Source organism: Fundulus heteroclitus, chromosome 9, assembly GCF_011125445.2.
Source record: "Fundulus heteroclitus isolate FHET01 chromosome 9, MU-UCD_Fhet_4.1, whole genome shotgun sequence".
NCBI lineage: Eukaryota > Metazoa > Chordata > Actinopteri > Cyprinodontiformes > Fundulidae > Fundulus > Fundulus heteroclitus.
Window position 1 is genome coordinate 26,676,666 of NC_046369.1, and position 25,325 is coordinate 26,701,990.

General features: G+C 37.7%; 1 protein-coding gene across 2 annotated transcripts in view; it reads left to right on the forward strand.

Annotated features, from left to right (window-relative positions):
* The window catches only part of fgf22 (fibroblast growth factor 22), a 35,276-nt gene extending 26,442 nt beyond the window's left edge, over positions 1–8,834 (forward strand). For both annotated transcript variants that reach the window (XM_036141355.1, XM_036141354.1), the window contains exons 3-4: positions 5,784–5,887; positions 7,284–8,834. In XM_036141355.1, coding sequence (XP_035997248.1) covers positions 5,784–5,887; positions 7,284–7,478 — 299 coding nt within the window. In that variant the 3' untranslated portion in view covers positions 7,479–8,834. The remainder of the gene's footprint in view (positions 1–5,783; positions 5,888–7,283) is intronic.
* Positions 8,835–25,325: the final 16,491 nt, after the last annotated feature.

Consider the following 25,325-nt stretch of genomic DNA (forward strand, 5'->3'; position numbering starts at 1 on the left):
AGGTCAGAAAAGGCTTCAATGATCTGACGATGGGCTAGCATCCAAAATACGGGCATCAGAAAGAGAAGAAAGAGTAAAAGGGAGTCCGGGTAAAAGACTTTTTCTGCTTTAAAAATCCCTTAGAGGAGAAATAAATGGCAAGTCCACAGTTGACTAGACACGTATAGTGCAGGATTTGCTTGTAATGGCAGCTTGAGCTCATTGACAGTCCCAGCCAAAACATGTCAAAGGTTAAGAGATCTTGCCAGTTGCAAGTGGGGAGCCAAAAGTGTCTTTTTTCTTTTGCTCAATAGGGCCACCAGTTGATACTTGGTCTGCAGAACGAGGCAAAATGGTGACCTTTAGATCCACTGCAAAAAGATTTATTTTACTATTATTGTTTATTTCTCTTTGGTCTTCCTTAAATTGATATTTGTTCAAAACAACTTAATTATGTATTACCTTAAAAAATGGTAATACCTTCTCAAAATACAAGCATGATTTCATTAGAGTATAATAAATACTCATTCACGCTTGCACTCAAAAGAATCCACAGACATCTAGTCATGACTATATGTTACAGCGGATATATATAACCTTTATATATATTTTTAAAAGGGTATATATATATATATATATATATATATATATATATATATATATATATATATATATATAACCTTTTAAAATGTCAGCATTTATCTGACTATGAAAGTCAAACCATGATAAATGATTTCAGTACAAAATGCATATAATTGTTCAATCGTGTTCATCAGCTATGAAGTCGTTTATATAAAATAAACTATAAAAAAGTGTTAGATAGGAAAATATAAAAACAAAAAAAAATGACATTAACCTGTTGAACGCCATTAAGCTAATACTTTGTTAAAGCTCCTTCTAATTAACCACTAATAAAGTTCAGTTCTTCCTGTGGGTTTTTCTTGACATTTGCCATTGTTTGCTGCAAGATTACAGAGGATCAAAAGATCCCCATGGTGCAAAAACATCAGATTTTTTTCTTGGCAGATTTTGGTTTAAAAAAAAGTCTTATTTTTTTAATCAACATGTTTCTTATGACTAGAATAATATTGAGATTTCACAGAGGTCGAGCAAGAGTCTTGATTGGACTCTGATGGAGACTCTGTGGCTGCAAATAATGTTTAGGGTGACGGCAACTCTAACAAACTTGATACTTCTTTTACATCGCTTTACAATCTTTTGACAGATGCTCATCTTAACTCTTTTCAGAAATGTCTTAGTTGAATAAAAATAATTTTCAATCTAAATCTGCCAGGGGTTTCAATAAGACCCTTGATTGATGGATTCTACTTTGGATCACCACAGTATGTTTAAACATAAAAACATAAATAAAACAATGGTTTTACCGGAAGATACTTACCATTTGTGAATGGCCAAGCCAGAGTTCAGAATGAGATCTGACTGAAAACCGATAGTGTTACCTAGACAAAAGATTACTCAATAATTGGAAAGATCTTTTGTAAAACAGTTTAGGCAAATAGTGAAATTCTGGGATTCTGACTCCAGTCAAAGAAGATTGGCATATAATCTAAAAGTCTTTAGACAAAGTATTTGGACACAATGTTTTTTCTTTCTTCAGATTTTCTTTTAATCTGTTAAACTGTACAGGATAAAGATAACTTTTTTATGGAGAGTGGGGTTTCCAGACAGTAAATGGATAGAGAAGGAAGGAGAATGACATGCGGCAATGTCTTCAGGTCGGGATTCAAATCGGGACAACTGGTTCAAGTATTGAGGTCTGTCCCTGAGCCACAACCTATAAATGTCACATTTTCTATAATTACCTAGGAAAAACTGTAACATTCATTACATTTGTAGTTTGGCTATACAGAAATTTTGCAACAATGTCAGAGGAGATTCTGTCCTGGATACTTAGAAAACTGTATTATCATGGTTGCACCTTTTGTCTGTGTAAAGCCCAGATTAAAGGGATATTTGAAACTCAACGGTTAGGAAAACTCTTTAACAGCTTGGAATAACTCACTCCGAACACAATGGTGTGACTTTTCAAATGGTGGCCTGTGAGTTATATGGATCTCCCTGCCGTTTATAGATGTGTGGTCAAGCGTCAAGGGCCTAAGTGATTCCTTTAAGCAACCGGGAAATTCCCCTCTCGCTTCTTCACATCTTTTAGTCGTTTAGTTGAACAGGATGAATGCAACAGGTATGAACAAAATGTCTTAGTGGAAAAGAACAATATGTAAGATGGTAATTCAAAAACTATCAGCTTAAAAGAAACTACAATTATTTTGAATCTGCCATGTCATCCTTTTTAAAAGAACAAACTCAAGTGGTTTTCCATGCTATTCTATTTTTCAAACTCCAAAAGACACATTAAAATAACCAAATGTGACTATTTACAGAAAAATCCTTGAAATGTTTTAGATGTGACAAATTCAATTGAATCCTGGACCTCCAAACAGCAAATGGTGGCAATTACTGCTGGCACCACTTTCAGGCACCAGCGGTTTTCATTGGCCAGGACTCATACCCCATAAACTCCTTGCAGGACCCTAAATTATCAACTGAGCCTCAGCTTATTGCTCACGAGTCCTTCGCACGCTTCAGGTGCCACCAGTGTCAATAAAGAAAAGAAAAAACTTGTAAAAAAAAAAATAGAGACACCCTTTTAAGTGTTAGTGTTTTCTCAGAGGATCAGAAGCAGCATAGGAATGATGGGGGTGCAGCTGGGGAGGTACCTGGATGAAGTAAACCGAGGCACTCCCACCTTCCCTGCAGCTGTGTCCGAGCCGAGACAAGACATCATTTACACGCTCCTGTCAGAGAAGAAAGGAGTTTGAGTGTACTTAGCTCACTCCTCTTCTTCATCTTTTTATCCTTTGCGGGTGGCTCAAGCAGACGACTTCACATTATTGGCATGGTTATAACTAGTGATGTAGAAAACGGTATGATATATAAGGGTTATACAATGAGAGTGGCAATTGTCTGCTTTTTTTCTACATTTCTGAGGGCCCTAAAGGACACCTAATTAGTACACAGAGTTCGTCTGTCTGTCTGTATCTTCCCCTAAGGATGTATGGATAAAGCTGTTCGATGGAGGCTGCAGACATTAGTGAAGAAACAGCACATGCATGCCCAGCAGAAAGGTCAGGGATAAAGTTAGCAAGTATCACAATAGTGATTAAGAGGTCCTGGTAACTTTAAAGGAGATGTACAACCCAGGTGGTGGAATCTGTCAACAGAACAACAATTAGCCTGGCAGTCCACAAATCCTGACATTATAGAAAACTGTGTCAAAAGAAAGCAATTGTTGAAAAATGCTCATAAAAAGCCCATCTACAGTTTGCAACAACCCACATCAGAGACACAGCAAACAATTGCAAGATGGTGTTCTGATGAGCAGATGAAACCAAATTGAACATTTTGCCCTGTATGGAAAATACAATACAGTACATACCCATGAACACACCATCGCCACAGCAAAACATTGTGGTGGCAGCATTTTACTGTGTGGATGGGTTTCTTCAGCAGGGACATGTAAGTGGCTCAGAGTTGATGGGATGACTTATAGACCTAAATATAGGTTAAGCCATGATTTAAAGCAGCACTATGTAACTTTTAGCCACTAGGGGCGCTAGACATGTACCTTCCAGAGTTAGTGCCCCTGAAGGCCACTGGCAACACTGCACTGTCCAAAATAAAACAGTCTTCTTCCATGTTTTGGAATCTGATAGCAGACCAGTTTGGACCACCAGAGTCAAGGAGTTACTGGTAACGACAAGGCCGCGTTCATGCCTCTAGATTAAATCCTACATCAGAGAACCAAATATATCTCTGATCAGGTAAGGGACATATCTGTTATGCTTTATTGTTAGCTTAGATTGTCGTAACCTAGAATGGGTCATGTGACCCATTCAGCAATAGATCCAACCCTCTCAAGTTACATTAGCAAGGTTTTGAGAAGGACAGCCAACGGAGCATCAATACACTTCAAGTGCTGTATATTAATCAGATTTTTTTTTTATCTCAAATCAGGCTACTACTTGGGTCAAAACGTAGATGGTGCAGATTTAATGAAAAAACAAAACCAAAAAACTTTGAGTCTGAGGATTGTGGCAAAGGTTTAATATCTAGCAGGACAGATCCAGTCAAGGTCCAGATCCAAATCCAATTGCTAATTTCTTGGCAAGACTTTAACATTGCTGTTCACAGACTTTCTCCATCCAATCTAACTGAGCTATTGCACACAACAGATTTGGCGGAAATTCTATTGGGCACTTTTTCTTCATATGGAAAAGCTGTTAGACATACTCAGAAAAGACTTACCCTTGATACTGTATTTAACTAAATTTGATAGGCAAGTCTGGATTGGGCAGATGCCAGGGGAACAGTACTTGTCTGAATGTATTGTGCCAGGTGTGAAGAGTAAAGTTTTGTGGAGGGGTATTCTGGTGTAGGGTTGTTTTGCAGGAGCTGTGCTTAGCCCCTTAAATCCAGCTGAATGTTTCAGCAGACTAAGAGACCAGTTCAATGCTTCCAACTTTAAGGGAACAGTTTGGAGTTGGGCCCCCTCCTCTTCCATCATAACTTTGCACGAGTGCACAAAGCAAGGTGCATAAAGACTTGCATGAGAGAGTTTGGGGTGGATGACTTTACTCGTGTGCACAGAGTCCTGACCTCAACCTCAACCCAACCCTTTGGGATGAATTAGAGCGGAGGTAGGGCCAGGGCTTCTGATCCGACATCAGTGTGTCACCTCACAAATGTATTTCTGGTAGAGTGGTCAAGAATTCCCATAAACACAGTCAAGAACCTTGTGGACAGCCTTCCTAGAAGAGGTGAATCTGTTATAGCTGCAAAAGTTTCACCAATGTCATATGGAACCCTTTGGATTAAGAATGGGCGTTATCTTAAATTCATATGCGAGTAAAGGCAGGTGAGCAAATACTTTTGGCAATGTAGTGTATTAATTTCTGCTCCGCATCAGATAAATTAGCTGAAATGTGTTTGCTTCTTTTTTTCTACTGAATGGGTTAAGTCTTACCTATTTCCTACCATTATTGGTTCACCCAGTTCATCACCTCCATGATCTTTAGTTGTCTTTACCTATATAATCAAAGAAAAAAAAAACAATCTATTCACAAATATGCATCAGAAAGCAATCTATTTTTTCAGCAAATTCATGAATGACATGCAGTAATGAAAAAAGGTTTCGCATCAGTCATATAGGCAACCACATCAAGGTGTCTTTGAAGGCTTAAGAGAGGAAATGGAGGCAGAAAGATGGCAAATAAAAGAGACCTTTATCTCCTTCAATCAACTTCTATTCAGTATGCTTGGAGGCAATCTCAAAAACCTTATTTTGTTATGGAGATAAAAAGGACACCACGTGGCGCTTGTTTAAAATCACTTAGAGGGTTTGAGAGCCCACTTAAGTGGCAGCAGGACATATGCTTTATTTCTTTCAGTAAACAACACTTCATAGGAACAGGATGGAGTGTCACATGCTGAGGAACGGGGTTTTTAGTGATGTGTGTTGCAAGGCAGACATGGAATGTGCAGGTTCAGACTGTGGTGTGCTGCAGGTGTGTCTGTGCTACAGAATCTGCATAACATCAAGAATTTCCATTGTGCATATCCCCTTGAGTGATGGGGAGAAGACTGTGGGGGGTATCTTGCTGCGTCCTCAGAGAATTTACCTCCCGGTTATTCTTCCATCGTATGGCAGAGAAGCCTTTGATGATGAAACACACAAGGCTTTAGTGCTTCTAACCCAGACTTTTGTCCCTTCTTTTGTTTTTCAGGCTTGATGGAAATCCGATCCGTCAGCGTGGGAGTTGTTGCCATCAAATCTGTCAGTACTGGGCTGTACTTAGCTATGTCCAAGAAAGGCACGCTCTTTGGATCGGTGCGTATACAACCTTACAACATTGTTTCTGGAGGTCAAGACTTCCAATTTTAGTCATGGGGAGGATGAGAAAGGTAAACAAAAGGGATTGTGGGGAAACCTTCCTCAAGAAAGTCCATAAAGAGGTCACAGTGTTGCTTTCCATCATAGCTCTACACCTGGTCCACGACTGACAATACCTGCAGCCTTACTAAGCTTGTTACACTGTCAAAATAGATGAGATAAAAAAGAAAACAAAACATCAGGCGGGGACAAAGAGCCAGCTGGACTCATTTAAGTGCTTGCGTGCTATCTGCCAATTGTTGCTTCACATTACAAGCTTTCAAAAGTAATCACCTTTCATTGTTAAAATCAGACACACAAAATGTGTGATGTCTACAGCGAGCACTTACATCTTGAAAGAAATATCAGTCAGCAAGTACTGATAAGAAAAAAAACAAAAAAAAAACACACCCCCAACACTGAAACCCTCCATACATTGAACACAACAGGGATCCAGAACCGTCAAGAGATTCATGGATAGTTCAGAATAGCCTGGTGGTATCACAGCCAGGATCTTGTTTTGGCAGCATGATAGCAATCTGGAACATAACACCGTAATGTCTTGCAATATCATACGAGGCAGTAAGCACCCATATAAACATGGCTTTGCTGTGAGGTGGAGCATGAATTAAAAGAATGTCCTTCCAATAAAAAGAGATCAGTCGTAGATTAGTTTTTAAAGACCCTTCCGATGAAAATTTTAATTGGCAAGTCTCAGTAACAAGAAAGCAAAGGCTATTGCTGTCCACTGACAAAAAAACAGATTAGGCAAAGGAATTTTCGAATAGCGAAATATATTTACCGGTCACTTTATTGGATACATTTACAACAACAAATCAGTCAATCACATGGCAGCCACTCGATGCATTTAGGTATCTATATGTGCTGAAGAAGACCTGCTGATGTCCAAATCAAGCATCATAAATCATCATAATGGGTTTATTGAAAATGTTCTGTAAATAAGAAAAAAATTCAGTGAGGTGTAGTTCTGTAGACTAAAATACCTTGTCTATCACAAAGGGAAATGGCAAGACTGGTTTAAAATTAAATGAAGGCAACACTAGTTCAAATGATTACTCATTATAACAGGGGTAAGTGGAATCTAAGGTTCCTGAACCCACTTAGCAACAGCTAATTTTTCAAAAAGTGGGGATACAAACTTGAAGCTAGGGTTGGCGATTTTTCCGGAAGTCTCCCTAAGTTCCTTATTGAATAACTGTAAATGCACAAGACCATTTTATCTGATCTTCTGCTCTTCAGGGGGATCGAGTGAAACAAATCTCCTAAATCCACTCTGGTCTAATTTCTTTCTACTTATATCCGTTATATGTCTCGGTCCTCTCTCTGACTACAGGTGAAGTACAGTCCAAGCTGCAAGTTCAAGGAACGCATTGAGGAAAACGGTTACAACACGTACGCCTCTCTTCGCTGGAAGCATGGTGGCAGGCAGATGTTTGTTTCACTGAACGGACGAGGGAAACCGCGACGAGGTCACAAGGCTCGACGAAGGCACCCATCTACTCACTTCCTGCCCATGCTTCCCTCCTAGGCGTGCCTGAGTCTGAACATTTGCTGGCAGCTGCTTGGCTCACCTGCCCTCTCACATTAGTGCTGATCTAGATGTGACAACAATCTTTCCTTTTTATTTATCCATCCTAATGTTACATAAATGTACATTTCCCAAGGTCTGTAACACTTTAGAATTAGAAAATCTGCTTCTTAAGTTATTCTCTACATTTTTTTAATGAGGTTAATATAATAGAGTGCAGCCTGACAAAAAAAACATTGTTGCTTTCTGCAGTTTTTCCACCTATGTGTGCTTATAAACTGTATCGAAAAATATGAGTGACATTGATTCATTAGATGACTAATAAGATATAAAGCAATTTCAAAATTGCTTTGAATCAGAGAGAAAGGCGAGGAAACTGCCGTTTTGTTCTTTTCCTTTTTAAGGAGATTTATTCACGAGAAAATGTTGAACCATACATAAGTCAATTGGTTTTAGAGTCATTCAGAGATTACGTCCCCCTATACTCTGTGTTTAAAACAAACCAACAATTAAAATAATTTCACATAACAGCTAATCTGAAAGAAGTCTTTAGACTAATGTAGGGCATACAAATCAAGGTGAAAAAAATTATCAAATCAAACAGTAAAGCATGCAATAAATGATGCAAAAGAGACATAATATCATAAGTAAATTTACATATTGCACATAGAAGTTCTCTCTGCTAAGCACTATTTCATATATTAGTTTACCTATAGTAAACCAATGAATAAAACCAATGATTTGAAATCATTTCTTGCTTTTTAAGTCAAAACATGACTTTAAATAAAAGATTGAGGAATGAGTTTAATATAAAAGGATATGGAAATAAAAACAAACTCTGACTGTAGGGGTTCAGTGCTGGTTATTTTGCCCCTTTGTTATTTCATGTATTTTAATTTTGGTTGTTTAAAAAAGTAATAAAAGATATGGACCATCTTTCTGCTGATGCTTCATATTGACCATACATCATTTTATACTCACCAGCTGAATATTTCTACCAACTTTGACCAAAGGCATTTTGAAGCATGCTGTTTTTATATTCTACTCATGCTCCACAATAAGGTTCTTTTTTACTTTGATAAATAATACCTAAAGGTGGGAAGTCAGAGTTGTCTGGGGCTGACCAGATGTATGGAGGACCAATCCAGTCATAAATCAGAATACTTACATAAATAAATAAATTTCTCAATAAAAATAAATACAGGGCCAAAAAGTAGCTAAAATATATAATTGTGTGCTATTAGAGGCAACAAAATGATATAAATGATTTTGTTTCTCCTTGTGTATTTATTGCAAGTAATATTTCCCCTATATTTTCTTTTCAAAGCACTAATTTTCAGTCATCATTTTTTCTTCTGTATTTACTCTTTATGTATTTATTAAATGTTATATTTTTTTCCTTCACTTGTTTTATTTTTTTATGAAAATAATTAAACGAGTCTATGAAAAAATTCGTAATAAGTGCAAAAAGAGTAAATAAAGACTTCAAGAAAAACTGATGATTTAAAATACGTGGTTTAAAGAAAAAAGTGGTGGGGAAAATACACTTCTAATAAATACACAAGGAGAAAATAAATTGTTCAATAAAAGGATGACTGAAAATGAGTGGTTTAAATAAACAACGTATAATAAAGCAAAAACATAAAATGTGGCAGTTAACATTAAAATAAAAAGATACATTGGTAGCTGATTAATCAATTAACTATTCAATAAAGGCCTTTTATTTATCCTTCTGTTGCCTTTAATGATATATTTTGGCCCTGTATTTATTTGTATTGAGTAATTTATTTGTTTCTGTATGTATTCTGAATTATAGCAGGATTGGTCCTCCATACTAAGGCTCTACATGTCAGCTGGCCCAAATGGGTAAAGAACCAAAATAAATACAAAAAGGTTGTAATACAAAATCTTTAGAAAATACACATGCAAAAATTGCAACCATTTGAGTACATTGGTATGAAATTGTTTGCTCACAAGTATGAAACTGGGGTATGGACTGACAAAAAGACCAAGAGCCAAATATTAAATTAGTATACACATACCTACAGCAAAGTTGTATCTATCACTAATTAATTTCTACCAATTTCAATTTAATAATCTGACCCTCCGTATATTTGTCTAAAGATTTTGTTAGAAACAATTTCAATAATTTGTGCCTCAAATCAACGTTTGGGCCATCTCATTCATGAGATTTGAGAGATCATGACCCCTAATCAAAATAAAGTAACCATTTAATAAACTCAAATAATTACATTTTCATGAGTATGGATATATGACTATGACTATGTAATAGAAAATTACTTTATACCACCTTCTGTAAAGGTGGCTTCGAAAGATCGTCAAAGTGGGTGTGATTTTATGCAGTTGGTGCAACATAACCCATAGCACACGGCTCTGTTTTGTATCCAAAAAGGCCGGGAACAAAAACAGTGAAAGTATGAAATGATGAAGAGATCAAAAGACCAGCAGCTCTTAGAGAACAGCAGAATCTAAGTTCATCAAAGCACTGATATCTAATAATATGCTTTGTATTCTTCTGTATATTTCTTTCAGACTTCATCTAATACCCTGTCCATAGACTGTGGTTCAGAAAGCAGGAACAGCAAACATGCAAGGTGTCCTATCTAGCATTTAATACAGCACATGTCAGTAGAAAATAAACCATAAACCACCACAAACTTTCAAACTGAGTAGGAAATAGTTTAATACATACTGCCTCTCTGTGAAGGCTTGCTAACCCTAGACAACACAACTGTTGCTGATAGAACATTTAATATATTTAACACTATTTTTACTCTTTAACTGTCCAAGTTGATGTGTATTGTTTGTTGTTGTTGTTGTTGTTGTTGTTGTTCTTTAAGGAAAAAGCTGCATTCAAGTTTATGGTTGGCTCAGTTTTTATGATACAACTACTGGATATTGGTACATTTGAGATCCACATACTGTATGAAGCACAGCTTTCAGTGATTAATCAGTTGTATATAAGGTTACGTTCTTAGAAAACAATCCTAAAATCCATTGAAACTGAGTCATTTGAGTGCCTTCGTGCAAGATAAGTTTGGTAAACCTAAATAAAATCTGGAAAATTCACGAGTCACGCTAACTTCCTTATGTCCCTTGGGACTTCTTATCTGGTCTGTGCCCCTGTCTGTGAAATGTTTTGTAACATCTCCATCAGAGCTCTGTGACATAATCCCCTCGTCCTCATCTTGATCAAACCTCACAGCAGGAGAAGCCTTGACGCAGAAGACCTCCTGTTGGAGGAAAGCTACCTTATTACGAATGATGCAACTGCTCGTCCACACCATTTAAACACAGATCAGCCCTCCATTAGAAGCCAACTGGCCTCCTCGGCGAACAGAAAGAAGAGTCGACAGTGAATAGTGCCTGCTTGGGTTGATCATGTACATGCTGCACAATCCGCAGTGTAAGATGGACATTAGACATACATATTAATATATTTACAAGGGATTTATCTAGATCATCATTTGGTCCAAATGCTCATATTATTGCCACATTATTGGTTAGTGGTGATTCAAAGTATTTTCTTTTTTTGACTAAAGCTGTTGTTATTTTTCCTTGCTAATTACGTTGGTGTACGTAAGAATCAATTTCACGTGGGTCTAAAGATGAAGAAATAAAACACATTTATTTGTTCTACCATATTTATGAGGTAGGTGTATACAGACAAAGATATACAATCATATAGAATAAATTATAATATTGTTGAGAACACAATCCACTAAGTAAAACACATTATACATAATAATTGCACACAGACTGATGTTTTCAATCAGTTTTAGCAATTTTTTGTCATGCGACATCTGCGCATTACGGTAATTTTGTATTAGGAAATAAAACAGGCCAATCAGAAATTACTGTCTGTGATTACTTGGCACCTTTCGTCTATTCAGGGGTTTCCTTGTCTGAAAACACTCAGCCTCAAACTGAATGGAAATGTGAATTCTGATTGATGGCTTGACCAGCCAATCACATTTTGATTTGAAGTAAGGTTCTCACTAGTCATTGGTATTCAGTCTGGCCCAATTAAGGTTATAATGAAAGATGCAGCTGTTGCTAGAGATAAATGTGGCAGAAACTGAAACTGCTATCTGGAGGATGTGAAGTATTATTTTTAACATCATGGCAACATGATTAAATGAAAAGATATGTGATCTTCACATATCTTTTGTAGAATTTGCAGATTGTCGGTCCTGGGTTTACTAGCCATTTTTTAGGGGTTGGCAGATAGAACGGATCAAGTCAGATCTCAGCCTCAGGTAGAGTTTGGCTCAACAGGTTGTAGTGCATGGAGGCAGATGTGTGGACCTGGAAAGGCTTTTAAAGTCTAAGCTATTTCATTAAAGCTGCACTAAAAGTTCTAAACTAATGATCACAATGACCTTACTATTTTAAGATTATATAAGTGATCATCTTTCCCTGCCTGTAGAGGATGGGCATAAACTGCTGTTTGAGGACATATTTACCTCCAATGTTTTGTTTTTATTGTGGCCACAAGCACAGAACATTATTCACACTAGCCTAGCTGTTCTTTCTACCCATTATGACTATGTTGGATTTATAAGGTTTAGCATTTACATGAAAGCAAAGTCTAACTGCATACCTCTGGACAGAAACATATAATGAGGGCATAGCAGATACACACTGGAACCTACATTGTGCAAAGTAATCTCATTTTCTGCTTGTGCTTTGAACTTATTCACCTCGTTGTCGTTGTTCTCGCTCTTTTGTCCTCTACCTCTCCTCTCTCTTTCAAACCATCCGAGAACTTCCCCTCTCTCTTGTTTTTTTTTTTAGTGTGACTGACTTTTGGTGCCAGCTACAGGCATAGTAAATGGGGGCTGTAATTATCATTGCTCTTCCACTGTCCTGTCAGTGTCTGCTCTCTGGCAAAGATCCTTTGGAAGTCCTCATCAAAGGCTTCAGTCTTTGATCTGGGAGCATAAGGAAACACTGTAAACACTGTGCAGAATTAATAAGGAATGCCCCAAAAAACACAGTGCTGAGGTGGATGCATCGGACAGCTCCTTCTGTGTCACGTTAGCGCCACTAGCACAGGTGTTTGCGCAGCATTACATCAGATCAGAAGTGATTCACGCACAGGTTGAGCCCAGATTTGTGAAAGATTGAATCTGGTAAGCTGCGTGGCAGGTTGAAGCTTCGTAGGTCTGCGTGGACACAGCAGAAGTTTCACAATCTTTAAGGAAACCTAAATCTACACCTAAATCTACAAAACTTGAGACGTCTTTATATTTATCAAAACTCCACATGACTAATTCTATACAAATCACCTTAAGCAGTCTCTAGAAAAGGATACTCTGAATGCTTTAACCTTCATTTTGCAGCTGAGTGACAGACGAAGGTAATAATAGAAGCCCATTTTGAAGGCCTCTGCCAAAATCTACAGGGGCACAAGTCATGCTGCTTCAGCGACAACAAACCACAGCCTCTGAAACCTTTGAAACCCTGTGTGGTCATTCCTCTCTCACAGCGGCTGAAAAGAACTGTGGTGGGTGGGAACGAGAAAGAGAGCCCCTCGCCACTCATAATACCAATCTTATGTATGTAGATGAAAATGGAAGAGATGGGAGGGGGGGGGGGGGTCTGTCGGACTAAGGCACAATTTTAAAGCGCTTATTGAATTGCTATTACAGCTCCTGAGACTAATTGTGGCTGTTGTGTGGATCTCGGTGGCCTAGGGGGCTCTGGAGTGGCCCTGTATGCTCTTACTCAGTGGGGTTTTCAAACCGAGTGGCCCTGAAAGAGAATGGGACCACCGTAGATCAATGGCAAACCTTTCACTCTTTCACAGGCCCTTGCTAATCCTTCTCATTTGTCTGCCATTTGTTGAGGCACATTCACAGCTCCCTGAATTTAGGATTAGAGCTTGTTTTGTTACAAAAACAGCCTGAGCTATAACACTGAATAGATGGACTGAGGAGTACGCGATGGACAAGTCGGAGTGCGAGTGTTTGAGCATGTGTGCATGTATGGTTATTTAGTTACACTATGATCAAGTTCAGGTAAATAGATTAAGTCTTGGTTATGAGAGATTATGTATATTTTCAGGGAGGTTGTTGGAGCTGGACCGATATAAACATTGTTACAGCAATGACAGAGTTGTTTGCAATGCTGTCTTTTATTGTAAAAATTATGTACAACTGGTAAAATAAAGCAACAAAAGCAAAGAAGCACAAATAAGTAAAAAAAAAAAATTAACTGTCCTTCTGAAATTCATTAGGCTCACGTTAACAATACACTGTGTTCAGCCATTTCCAGTAAATTTACATGTAGTGAAAAATATCAGGTTATTGTCATGTAAAAAAATTAATCCAAGATAAATCTTTTCAAAAGTTTTTCCTCCAGTAACATGATAGATGTCTTTTACAATATGAATAAAAAAACAAACAAAAAAGTCACACTGAATTTAAAAAATAATATAATAAAAAAGCTGCAACAACCTGGATGTATAAGTGTGCACCCCCTGAAACTAAAACTTTGTTGAAGTACCATTTGATTACATTTCAGCATTCTGTTTTCTATGGTGGGATTCTATCAGCATCCCACATGTTGAAATGAAAATATTTTCCCACAACTTTATCTTATAAATGTTCTTGAGTTCTATTTGATTTTGAGGACATCCCTCTCTCAGGTGAGCCCACAGAGTCATTGTCAGATAATTTTGCTCTCATTGAGTCCTTCTTTCGCTGGTTTCTATCTTGTACTATTGCTGACTGTGATGCTGTCCAGCTGTCTTGAAGGGACGGGAGGCTTTTGGGTCAGAACTGACTTTTATTTAGATCTATTCATAACTTTATATGCCTGGACTAACACCTAAGTTTCAACTTAAGAAAATCAACTCCAGAGCATGATGCGACCGCTGCCATCTTACCATTTCATATGAGTTATTTTTTCTGCCAAACACACCATTTGGAATAATGGTGTGTTTGATATAACCTGTTTGGTTTTATCAGACCCATTTGCCCACAAGGTTTTGTGAAATTTGGATGTTTTCTTTGGAAGAAAAGGTTTCAGTCAAACAGCCTTAGTACTTACAATAAAAATAACGGAGATTGCTGTCACATGTAGAACATAACCAGAACTTGTTGGAAATTTCTGCAGCTCCCTCAAGGTTGTCATCGAATGTTTCAGCCTTTACAAAAAATGTGAAGAAATTGTCAGCTTTTGTAATGTCCTTGAAGTCTAAATAAGGTTTAATCCTTGGGAACTGTCTTCACTGTGCAGTGGTGTATATATAATTCTGAGGAATATTTGGTACCCTTCTCTGAATGATACCTTTGCCCAAAGAGATCCTCATGTTCCCCCTGTGACCTCTCTGTAAACTACAGCTTTAACTAAAGGATACAAATAAGCAAATGTCAAGAATATCCCAGGTGAGCTCAAATTTATATAAAGTTAAGTAGATTAATAACAATAGAAGGGGGTTGCCTCAAAAAGCATTGGTTTTAATAGCATGGACATTTATGCAACCAAGTGAGTGTAGCTTTTTATTTGATGTATTTTCTCCTATAGTAACTATACTTGCTTTTCACTATTGTACAGCATGCATGCTTAATTAAGCATTGAAAAAATGTTAAATGCAAATATTGGGTATTTTATCAAGGTAGTTTACACTGTTGAGTGCCTTGCAAAATCATTCACCACCCTTGATTTTTTTTGCCTATTTTGTTACATTCAAACCTGTAATTTAGATGTTGTTTTCATCGTATTTTATGTGATGGATAAAATAGTCTATGTCTGTGAAGAGAAATGAGAAAAACATAATAAAAAAGAATTACAATAAAATATAAAAACATAAAATAGCATAAATTGCACCCTTTATGAAGCCTCTAAAAAGTTATGATACAACTAATTACCTACAAAAGTTAAGCAAATGAAGTTGATATGTGTGCAATCTAAGTGTCACATGATCTGTCAGTGTAAACAGAGCTTTTCTGAAAGGCTGCAGCACCACTAAACAAGAGGCATCACTCCTGGAAGACCAAGGAACTCTCCAAACAAGTCTGGGACAAAGTTGTTGATTAGTACAAGTCAGGGTGGGATTATAAAAAAATATCTAAAAAAAAATATCCCCTGGAACAACATCAAATCCATCGTCTTCAAATGAGAAGCACATGGTACCACAACCTGCCAAGAGAGTGCCGCCCACCAGAACTCAGAACAGGCAGGGAAGGCATTGATCGGGGAGGCAGCACAGAGACCAAAGGTAACCTTGGAGGAGCTGCAGAGCTCTCCAGAGACTGGGTGATCTGTTCATAGGACCACAATAAGCCTACATTCTATAGATTTGAACTTTACATATGAGTGGCCAGAAGGAAGCAATTACTTTGTATTTAAAATAAGAAGCAGTGTTTTGAGTTTGCCAAAAGGCATATAGGTGACTCCCAAAATGTATGGAGGAATCTGCTCTGGTCAGAAGAGATTAAAGTTGAACCGAGGAAAGCACTATGTCTGGCGTAAACCCAACACATCCCATTATTCCAAGAACACCGTCCCCACAGTGAAACATAGGGGTGGCAGCATCATGCTGTTGGAATGTTTTCTCAGCAGCAGGGAGTGGGGGACTGGTCTGAGTCGAGGGAAAGATGGATGGTGCCAAATATAGAGATACTTTTTAGCAAAACATGCATCAGCCTGTCTGTGATTTGAGACTGGCCCAAAGGTTCACCTTCCAGTAGGACAATGATCTGAAGCATACTGCTAAAGCAACACTGGGGAGATTTAGGGGGAGACATTAGATGTGTTGAAATGGCCTAGTCAAAGTACAGACCTCAGTCCAACAGCGAATCTGAGGTTAGACTTGAACATTGCTCTTCACAACCTAAAACCCACCAAGCTTATCCCTTAAGGCTGAAGTACTCTAGTTCAGCCTTGAGGAATGGGAAAAAATGCTAGTGGCAAGATGTGGGGGGCTTTTAGAGACAGATCCAATGCCACTTTCAGCTGGGAGTGAATGCTTGTGCACACTAAGGTTTCCTCTTATTTTGTCCTGTTTTTTGTTTGTTTCATGATAAAAAAAATTATGCATCTTTAAATATGTAAGCGGGTTCAATAAATTAAATGGTGCAAACTCCAAATCTATTTTAATTCCAGGTTGTGAGGCAACAAAACATGAAAAATCCTCACTGCGTAATGCTCAAATGAACAGTTTTATAAGGCCCTGTACATGCTATGCATATACAGACAGTTCAGTTCCTTAAGAACAATGTAAAAACTGGATTTGGGATGCAATTGCTAAAACTAAATATTCCTAATACCTTCCACAAGTTGGCTGGTGTGATGGAGGAGCTTCCTTAAATTTTCTGAAGGAGAGTGATTAATGCCGGATTCTCAGATTCGAGAAGAAAGGGAAAGCAGATTTTGAAATGTATTAATTAAACAGCGAAGCTAAAACTTACTGGTGATTGATTTTACAGAATACTCAATGAGAGACCACCCCTTTCCACATATGTAAAGTCAATCAATTTTCAAGTTATGTCAAAGCTTCTCAATTGGACTTTTTTTGGACATTCTAACTCATGAATATGCTTTAATGTAAACCTTTTCATTGCACTCCTGGGTGATGTTCATGGTATGTTCCCTGCCGCAAGGTGACCTCCACTTTAGTCGTCTTTTTAAGCCTCTAACATGTTTTCTTCAAAGATGGTCCTGTATTTTGTTCTTTTCATATCCCCATCAACTCTGACCACCTTCCTTGGCCCTAAGGAAGAAAAGCGTCCTCACAACATGATGCTACCACAACCCTGGGGATGGTCTTTCCAGGGTGATGTGCAGCATCAGTTTTCCACCCCACACAGCATTTTGCATGTTGGCCAATACAATTAATCTTTGGTCTTTTGTGACCAGAACACCTTCATTCACAATTTTACCACCTCTCCTTTTGGCTTATGGTATTCATCAAACATGACTTGTTATAGCTTTCCTTCTCACATTCCTTTGTCTTCATAATGCTGCTTGTTCACTAATCTTCTTAAACGTTAAAGAACAGTTGCATTCATTCTGAGTTTCATTACACACGGGTGTATTCAATTTACTAATTATGTGACTTCTTACTGCAGTTGATATGAAATATTTTAAAGTGCCAAAGAAAATGGGGATGAACTGAATAGCTTGTCACAGTTTTAATGATTTTATTTTGGAAAAATTCTGAAAACTATAATTTTCTTCCAGTAAAAAAATCAATGACTTCTAGTAAAATACATTGAAGCTTGTGGTTGTTATGTGAATAAATGTGAAAAAGTTCAAGTGGTGCAAGTACCTTTGCAAAAGACAAAACATGTATTCATCCACCACGGGTAGTTTTATTTTTAAGGAGGTAATTTCACAGCCAAATTAATCAATTAAAAGCTAAAAGTCAATAAGGAGAGCCACCGTATTTATCTCAGTCACATCTTTTTCTAGTTCTCCCCATTCATGCAAAAAGAGAATAAAGACAGACTTTCCTGTCCCGACTCAAAGGAAAGTATTTCATAAGACTGAGAGAAAACATGAACAAATTGATTCCCCACACATAAAATACTCTCTGAGGAAACATGAAAACAAAAGTTCCCCCTGGAGTTTTTTAATTTTATTTTTCTTCTCTTTCCTCCAAAGCTGTGATTAAGGCTGATAGTCTTGGCGGGCTGCTCTAGCGCTATCAGACTGAGGGCGTCTCATCACTGAGTGGATTAGTGTTCATGTCTGAGGCCACTTTGTGGAGTAGAGATGGGGCAGCTGAGTGGCACCTGCGCCACGTTTCCCCCCTGTCCCTGCCACACCACGCCGCAGGTATGTGTGGTGCCGACCGGCCAAACCCCATGCCGGGAATTCTCTGGATGCTTGCCGTCGTGCCAGACGCAGGGGGGGACTGAGGTGGAGGGATGAGTGGAGAGATGATTTTGTGAAAGGAAAGGTCCTAAAGAAGAATATATTACAGAATGTGCTTTCTCGCTGAGGGACAAGATTGATGGCGCTGTCTCATTTATCTATCATAAGATAGAAATATGGAAACAAATTCCATCTACCTCTGAAGCAGACATTAAACATTTAAAACGCACTTGAAACCAGATATTTAGAAAGAACTTTAAAACTCCATGAATAATGGAAGCACACCGCAAGATATATTCTCACTGCAACGCCTCAAACATTGTGCCTCCTTATGTGACGCTGTGGAAATAATCAAAAGAAATCAGCCAAAATTTTGAGAAGATAATTATTGACCCCCACAAGTCTGGTTCGTCCTTGGGAAAATGTTCATCTGTTCAGGTAGTTATAAACAACTTTAAACAGCAAGGAGATGTTCAGCCATCATGCAATTTAGGGGTTCTGTGTCCCAGAGACTTTGTGTTTTGGGGTAAAATGTGTGACTCCATCCCTAAACAAAAACAGAAGATCTTTTAAAGATGCTGGCTGAAACTGGTTAGAGAGTATTAGTTTCCACAGTGAAACAAGTCCTTTATCACCATGGGCTGAGAGGCCCCTTGGACAGAAAGAAGCCATTAACCCAAGCGCAGCATAAAAACTAGATTGCAATGTGCAAATGCACCCCGACCGTAATTTTTCCGACCTGCCCTGTGGTTTAATGAAACTAAAATGAGGTGTTTGGCTATACTTTGCCATTTATACATTAGAGGAAAGATAGGGAAGTTTGCAAGGCTACAAACACCAACCAAACTGGCTACATCATGCTGTGTGTTTTTTTTTTTTTAAAAACTTCAGAACAAACTTTTGCAACCTGAAAAACAGATGTTTCGACATCATTACGAAAAACCTTTTCTGGAAGTACTTAAGCGATATCTCATGACATCAACGTAGAAGTAAACATTTTGGAACAGACTGGCCTTCCAGACAGACAATGACCCTGATCGGTGGGTAGAGCTGAAAAGGCATGTGCGACCAAGGTGGCCCACACTCCTGACTCCGGTTACACCAGTTCTGTCGGGAGAAATGAGCCTAAATTTCAGCAAGCTATTGTTTTGATGCTTTTTGGATGGATAGCCAAATAAATTCTGAATTCACAGAAAGTTTAAAAACATCCTCTCATTATCCTGGCATTCGGCAAATACAATGAATTCATAGCAATAATAACAATAGTAATTCAGAAACAAGACAGGCTTAGTCTTATTTAAAGTCAGACCTTGACATAAAACATTATGTCTTTTAAATAATTGTAAATATCTGGTTTCAGTTGGGTTAGGGTCAGTATTAAGCACTCACCTGCATGCTTGTCCTCAAAAACCGCATCAAGAGGCAGTTTTCACCTTCTACATATTTTAGATAGAAATGTCTTTGCCAACAAGATGTTTAGACAATAAATAAATGAACAGCAGAAGCCTAAATTGACTCCATCTATATTGTTTGGTCAGCTGAGGAAATCCAGCCGGGTGTTGGCCACCGTTCCAGTCATCATTACGAGGTTGTCTTTGGCCATTAGTAGCTGGAAAAGACCAAAGGCAGAACGGCATCGCACAAAGCCAGAGCTGTGCCAAAGGCTGTCCACCCTGCGCTCTCGAGCCCCACTTTATGTGAAGTAATTCTTTATCCCGGTGAAACCAGACAAACTCTGGGTTTTGTCACTGCGAGCGTGGTGAGATTTGTTTTCACTTGGAAGATCAACAGGTGGATGGTCGACTTTAGCGTTTCTGCACAGTGTCAAGTGCGGCCCATTTTGTTTTGGGTAGGGGTGAAATAAACCAGGTGTGAAAGTTTTTATTGGATTAAAATCAGACAACAAGCAAATGTCAGTTTCCTCCTCCTGTTCTGTCGTCGGGTTGTCGGATGGGAAACCTAAGCTTAGGACCTCTACATCTGAATGAGTGTCCAAGGGCAATGTTTGTCAAATCCAGGCTTACGCCTCGGTTATTGGAACGCCTAGTAAATATGTGTTTAAAAACTGTTTTCTACTATAGCAGCAGTCAAATACTGTTACAATAAAAATATTTGGAAAAATCTAACCTTAATTCCAATACCTTTAATGAGTGGGAGAACCCCAGGTAATACAATTAGAGGTTAAGAAATTATTGATTTTTATTATCAAGTAACAAATGCCAATAATTGTAGCATGCATATTTTCATTAGAAAAAAAACCCCTGAAACATTGTTGTCATTTATACTTTATTTTCAAAGTTTATCAGAATATACAGGAAATTTTAGATTAATAATCCATGACTTCCTGTGTCCTTTAATAATTACTCTAGTTATTTTTTTAACCAAATCTAAATATCAAGTTTTAACCACATATCCTTGTTGTTTAGAAATTACGTTATGACATATTTATTACAGTGTGTCTTTTCTACAACATTATGCACATCTGAAAGGCTGAAGATGGACCAGAAGTCTAAATTGCCTCCAATTACAATGAGAGGGGAAGAGGAAGGTGAAAAATGTTTAAAACTCACTGTTAGAGAACTGAAAGCAAAGAGTAGCATGCTGGGACCACCAGGCCAGAGTGTATGCTGGACATAAAAAAGTCCAATGTGTACATTATATTCACAGTCATGGTTATTCCAAACATAAATAGAAAACAGAGCAAGAATGCAAGATTAATAGTAAAATATTAGACCACAAATTGTAATGATATCTCAAGTTTAATGACCATCGATAAATTCCTCTTACTTGCAAAGTTTGCTTGGATGTAAATCAAAACACGTCCTAATACAGCAAAATCCATACTTTTTAATGAAGAAGTTTGCCATCAAAATAATTTCAGGAAATGCATTCTAAATTGCAGGCCATCATAAAATATGCAAAACGTAGAGAAGACACACATTTGGCTTACAGGTGGTTTCGATTTATTGAAATATTCTCCTCCCCATCCTGCTTTTCACTGACTCTAGCTCCATTCTCAAAAAGGTCAACTTTGAATCATGATACCTGAGATTGTTTACTGACACGCTGACCTGTTATCAGATTGCATACAGTAACTTATACTCTTCATTTACTAATGAACAATTAATAATTTACCAGACAGGGTTTTTATTTCTGCTTTTCTTAAAATGAGGCGCATGGTTTGAGACTTTTCTCTGACAGACAAATGGCTCCCTCTCATGGCCAAAGAGTGAAAGCTACCAGAATCTAATTTTATCTAGGACATATGAGAAAAATAAATATAAGTACTAGTATTAAAAATGGCAAGAAAATAGGATTTATTGCACTATAAAACAGTTTTGTTTTTTCAGCATAAAGGCTGTTTATTTGCCCATGCTTTAATTAAGTTTACAGTTTATGTTAAAGTGAGTTGTATGTTAAAGTGGGACATCTTGTTTGTTCACATGCTTTGTTGTTTTAATGTTATTTTCTATCTACTGAGATCACAGAGCCATCTAGAGGTCAAGAAAAAACATACAGTAAACAGTAGATATTGTCAGTGGATATACTTTGCAGTATTCTAACATACTGTATATATATATATATATATATATATATTAACTGCTGTAGTATTGGTTTCATAATTTTTATATGATAAATTACCAATAATTTCGAAAAGTGTTTCTTCTGCCTGAATTTGTTATTAATTATGTAATATTTGTTACAAAATTATATTGTTATGGTTTATATAGATCTTTTTAAATTTTAGTCTGTTAAGTACCATCAATTATATGATTTTATTGTTTTGTTGTCTGTCCAAGTAATTTAAAAAATAATAATAAATGGGATGTTTTTACTGGTTACTCAGTGCTTGAGTTCTTACTGAACATGCTTTTACTCTTACCTAAGTTATTTCTTGGTTGGCTACTTTTTACTTTTATTTGACAAAAAATATGTTCAAGTAGTGCTGCTCTTACTAGAGTACAATTTTTGGCTACTTGACCTACCTTTGCGTAATGGCAAATGTGGTTTTAGCACACTGAACATATTTTGGCAGTACTTTTAGACTCAGCAATACATCTTTAAAGGCTTTGCTTTAATTTATATGCTGCTGTCTGCCATGTTTGTTAAATGGACAAGATAAAGGCAGGAGGGAGGCAGCAGAGTATGCTTAAAAAGTCCTTGATCATGTTACCAAAAGCTTATTTAACAAACCCAAGAAGTATGCATGCAAAAATCCACAATAGTGAGGCTAATAGAGAGATTGTATAAAGCAGTAGTATGAGCCATGAGCAACAGTAGGGGCAATATACGTGGGAAGGTGATTACTGGGACAGGGAGTAGGTGAGAAGGGTTAACCAAATGGATGTAGCTGAGTGAAAAAACAGAAATCTGAAGTAGGAGCAAGCAATCGGACAGCTTGCTGAACAGTAACAAGAGATACACAGAAACCAGAAATGGCACAGAACACAATCTCGGCAGTGCACGCCTATATAGAGTCCTGGCCCATGGACCTTTGCAACATATCTTCCCCCTCTCTCTCAACCCCATTTCCTGTCAGCCTACTTTCAACTAAAGGCCACTAGTGTCACAAAATAAAAAAATGAATGAAAAAAAATTAAAAAAGAAGCAGTGAAACAAAAGAGATAAGAAGAACTGAAAAGAAAACACTGCATAAACTGGAGCCGTATTACCAAAACATAACAGGAAATATAATCTACAGAGAAACAGGTACTAGTGACTAAAACTTCATATGGGATACATGAGTCAGCGCGGCTTCCACAGCAGAACACAAATATACAAAATTATATAACGACCCCTCTGATGCTAAATGCCCACCTGTTCCTGCTCCAGGGAGCTTACCCAGAATATACATGTTTCCCTCAAACAGCAGCCTTCATGGAGGGAATCGGTCATCAATCATCCATATGAACAATCGTTCGAATGTCATTCAGAGTTCAAACAACAAGGTTGCATAGAGTTTGACCCAGCGGCGCGTTTTATTTTCGACGATGCAAAACACAGCACGACCAGATGCTGAGGCTGAGCAAGACGGCCGGCTCAATTTCACAACCGTGAGATCAAAGAGATCAATGTTCAAATCACAAGCTAGCAACTGAGGTTCCTGACATTGATGAGATGACATAGATAGATTATGGTTTTTACGTTTGTCAACTAGATCAGTTCCAAAGAACGCTGTGTGTTGTGGTTGCTGACTCACACAATCTAATCTCTGTCTACCTGATAAATACTGTGAGAAATGAAGAGAAGTCAAGCAAATCAACAGGGGGCGTGATATAAATGAGATGATGAAAGGAGATACACTCTTAACAGATTGAAAATAAAGTTTGTTAAAAGAGAAAAGGGGAGCATCTTTCCTCTGTACAAACTGCAAGGCACGTAAAGCAACTATGAGTTACTTTTTGAGACCCTTCCCCCCCCAAAGGTTTTTTGCAAGATCAATTTTGTTAAATAAGCAAATTTTGTGAGCCAAAAATTATAAGACCTTTGTATTACTAAAATACGGAAGTATGTATTGACAGTATACAAATGTTTTTTGTATTAAGAGTACAAAGGTCTGCTAATACTGTGCACTGACATGCATGCTGCCAGGCTGAATTATAAGCTAGCAAGAGGAGTTTTTATTTTTATTTTGAAAGGGATGCTTCGTTGCTGCTAAAAATTAGATAACTAATGGCTATTATAAAATGTAGGCAGAAAGTTTACATTTGATATTGAGTATACTTTCCTATTTTCTTTAGAGATACAATGCATGCTGCAGCGAGCCTAGAGTCTTTAGCTTGCAGACATGCACGGAGCAGAGCAGTGTTGCAAATCCATCGCTCTATGGCATTTCTTTCATCTAGTGATTTTCTGTCACAACTGATCTCATTATGCTTTCAAGAAATGTTGAAATATCACTTGATATGATTCAGACATAAGAAAGAAATCAATTTCAGAAAAATAATTATTTGCAAGGTGTGGCACATCTACTTGTCTAACTCGTCAAGTTTGGTTATTAATCCACAATAACTTATTACAGTGACTCATTACAGTTTTAATCCATACTTGCAAGAAACATTAACGATTGTCTGCTTCTGATTTGCTTACTCATGATGTATGTTACCGACAAGTCAAACACTCCTCGGATTCATTTTGCTCTGAGTCTACCAAGATCTGGATAATCCTTCGGATATTGTGATAGACTGTCATGTCTGCTATTATATTGAATGTTGGGAGGTTTTCCTGGTCTAACAGTTGTTTGCAAATTATCATAGGGGGACTCACAATCAGCTGATATAAATATATTAATGCTGCTTAGTTCGGAAAATTACCTGGGTTAGAGTTTCATAGCCTGAGTATTTATTTTTTAATTGAAGATGCCATATTATCACTAACTGTGCAATATAATTCATTGTTGCCTTTCTGGTAAATTCATTCTCTGTTGTTTTAGAAATTGACTTTAGATTAGCAAGACAGTAAAAATCTTGAAAGCTATTTTTTCCAATAGTGATCTAATGCACTCTTATCTCTGGTGCACTTAACATACTGGGAGAAATTAGGAAGAACAATCTTTAAACATTAATAGCGACTGAAAGCAGTTTTGTAGGTAGGGTCTGGTGTCATGAATATAGGTCAGGCCAAGGCTGGTATTAGGACCTGCAGGTATGCATACAGCTGTGGTGGTTACTACTGTCGGCTCTCTGGGCAGGGCTTAAAGATCTGAAGAGCAGTTACCGACCACGAGCTGGCTGTGAACACCATTCATGGTTTGTGCAAAGACATAACCCTGCTCCTTTTGCTCTTACCCACGTCTGTTGTGTTGCGGGTGGGTAGTGTGCCCCGTTACTCGATAATGACTCAGCATAAATGCTTCTCATGCAAATGCTGGATTTGTATGATTTTAGAAGTGTTTTTTGTAATCAAACTGACCCTATGAGATTGGTTACCTTTTCAAAATGTGTATTACTTCCAGAGAAGCCTATCTGTGTTTCAGAGAAATACCATGGTGAGTCATAA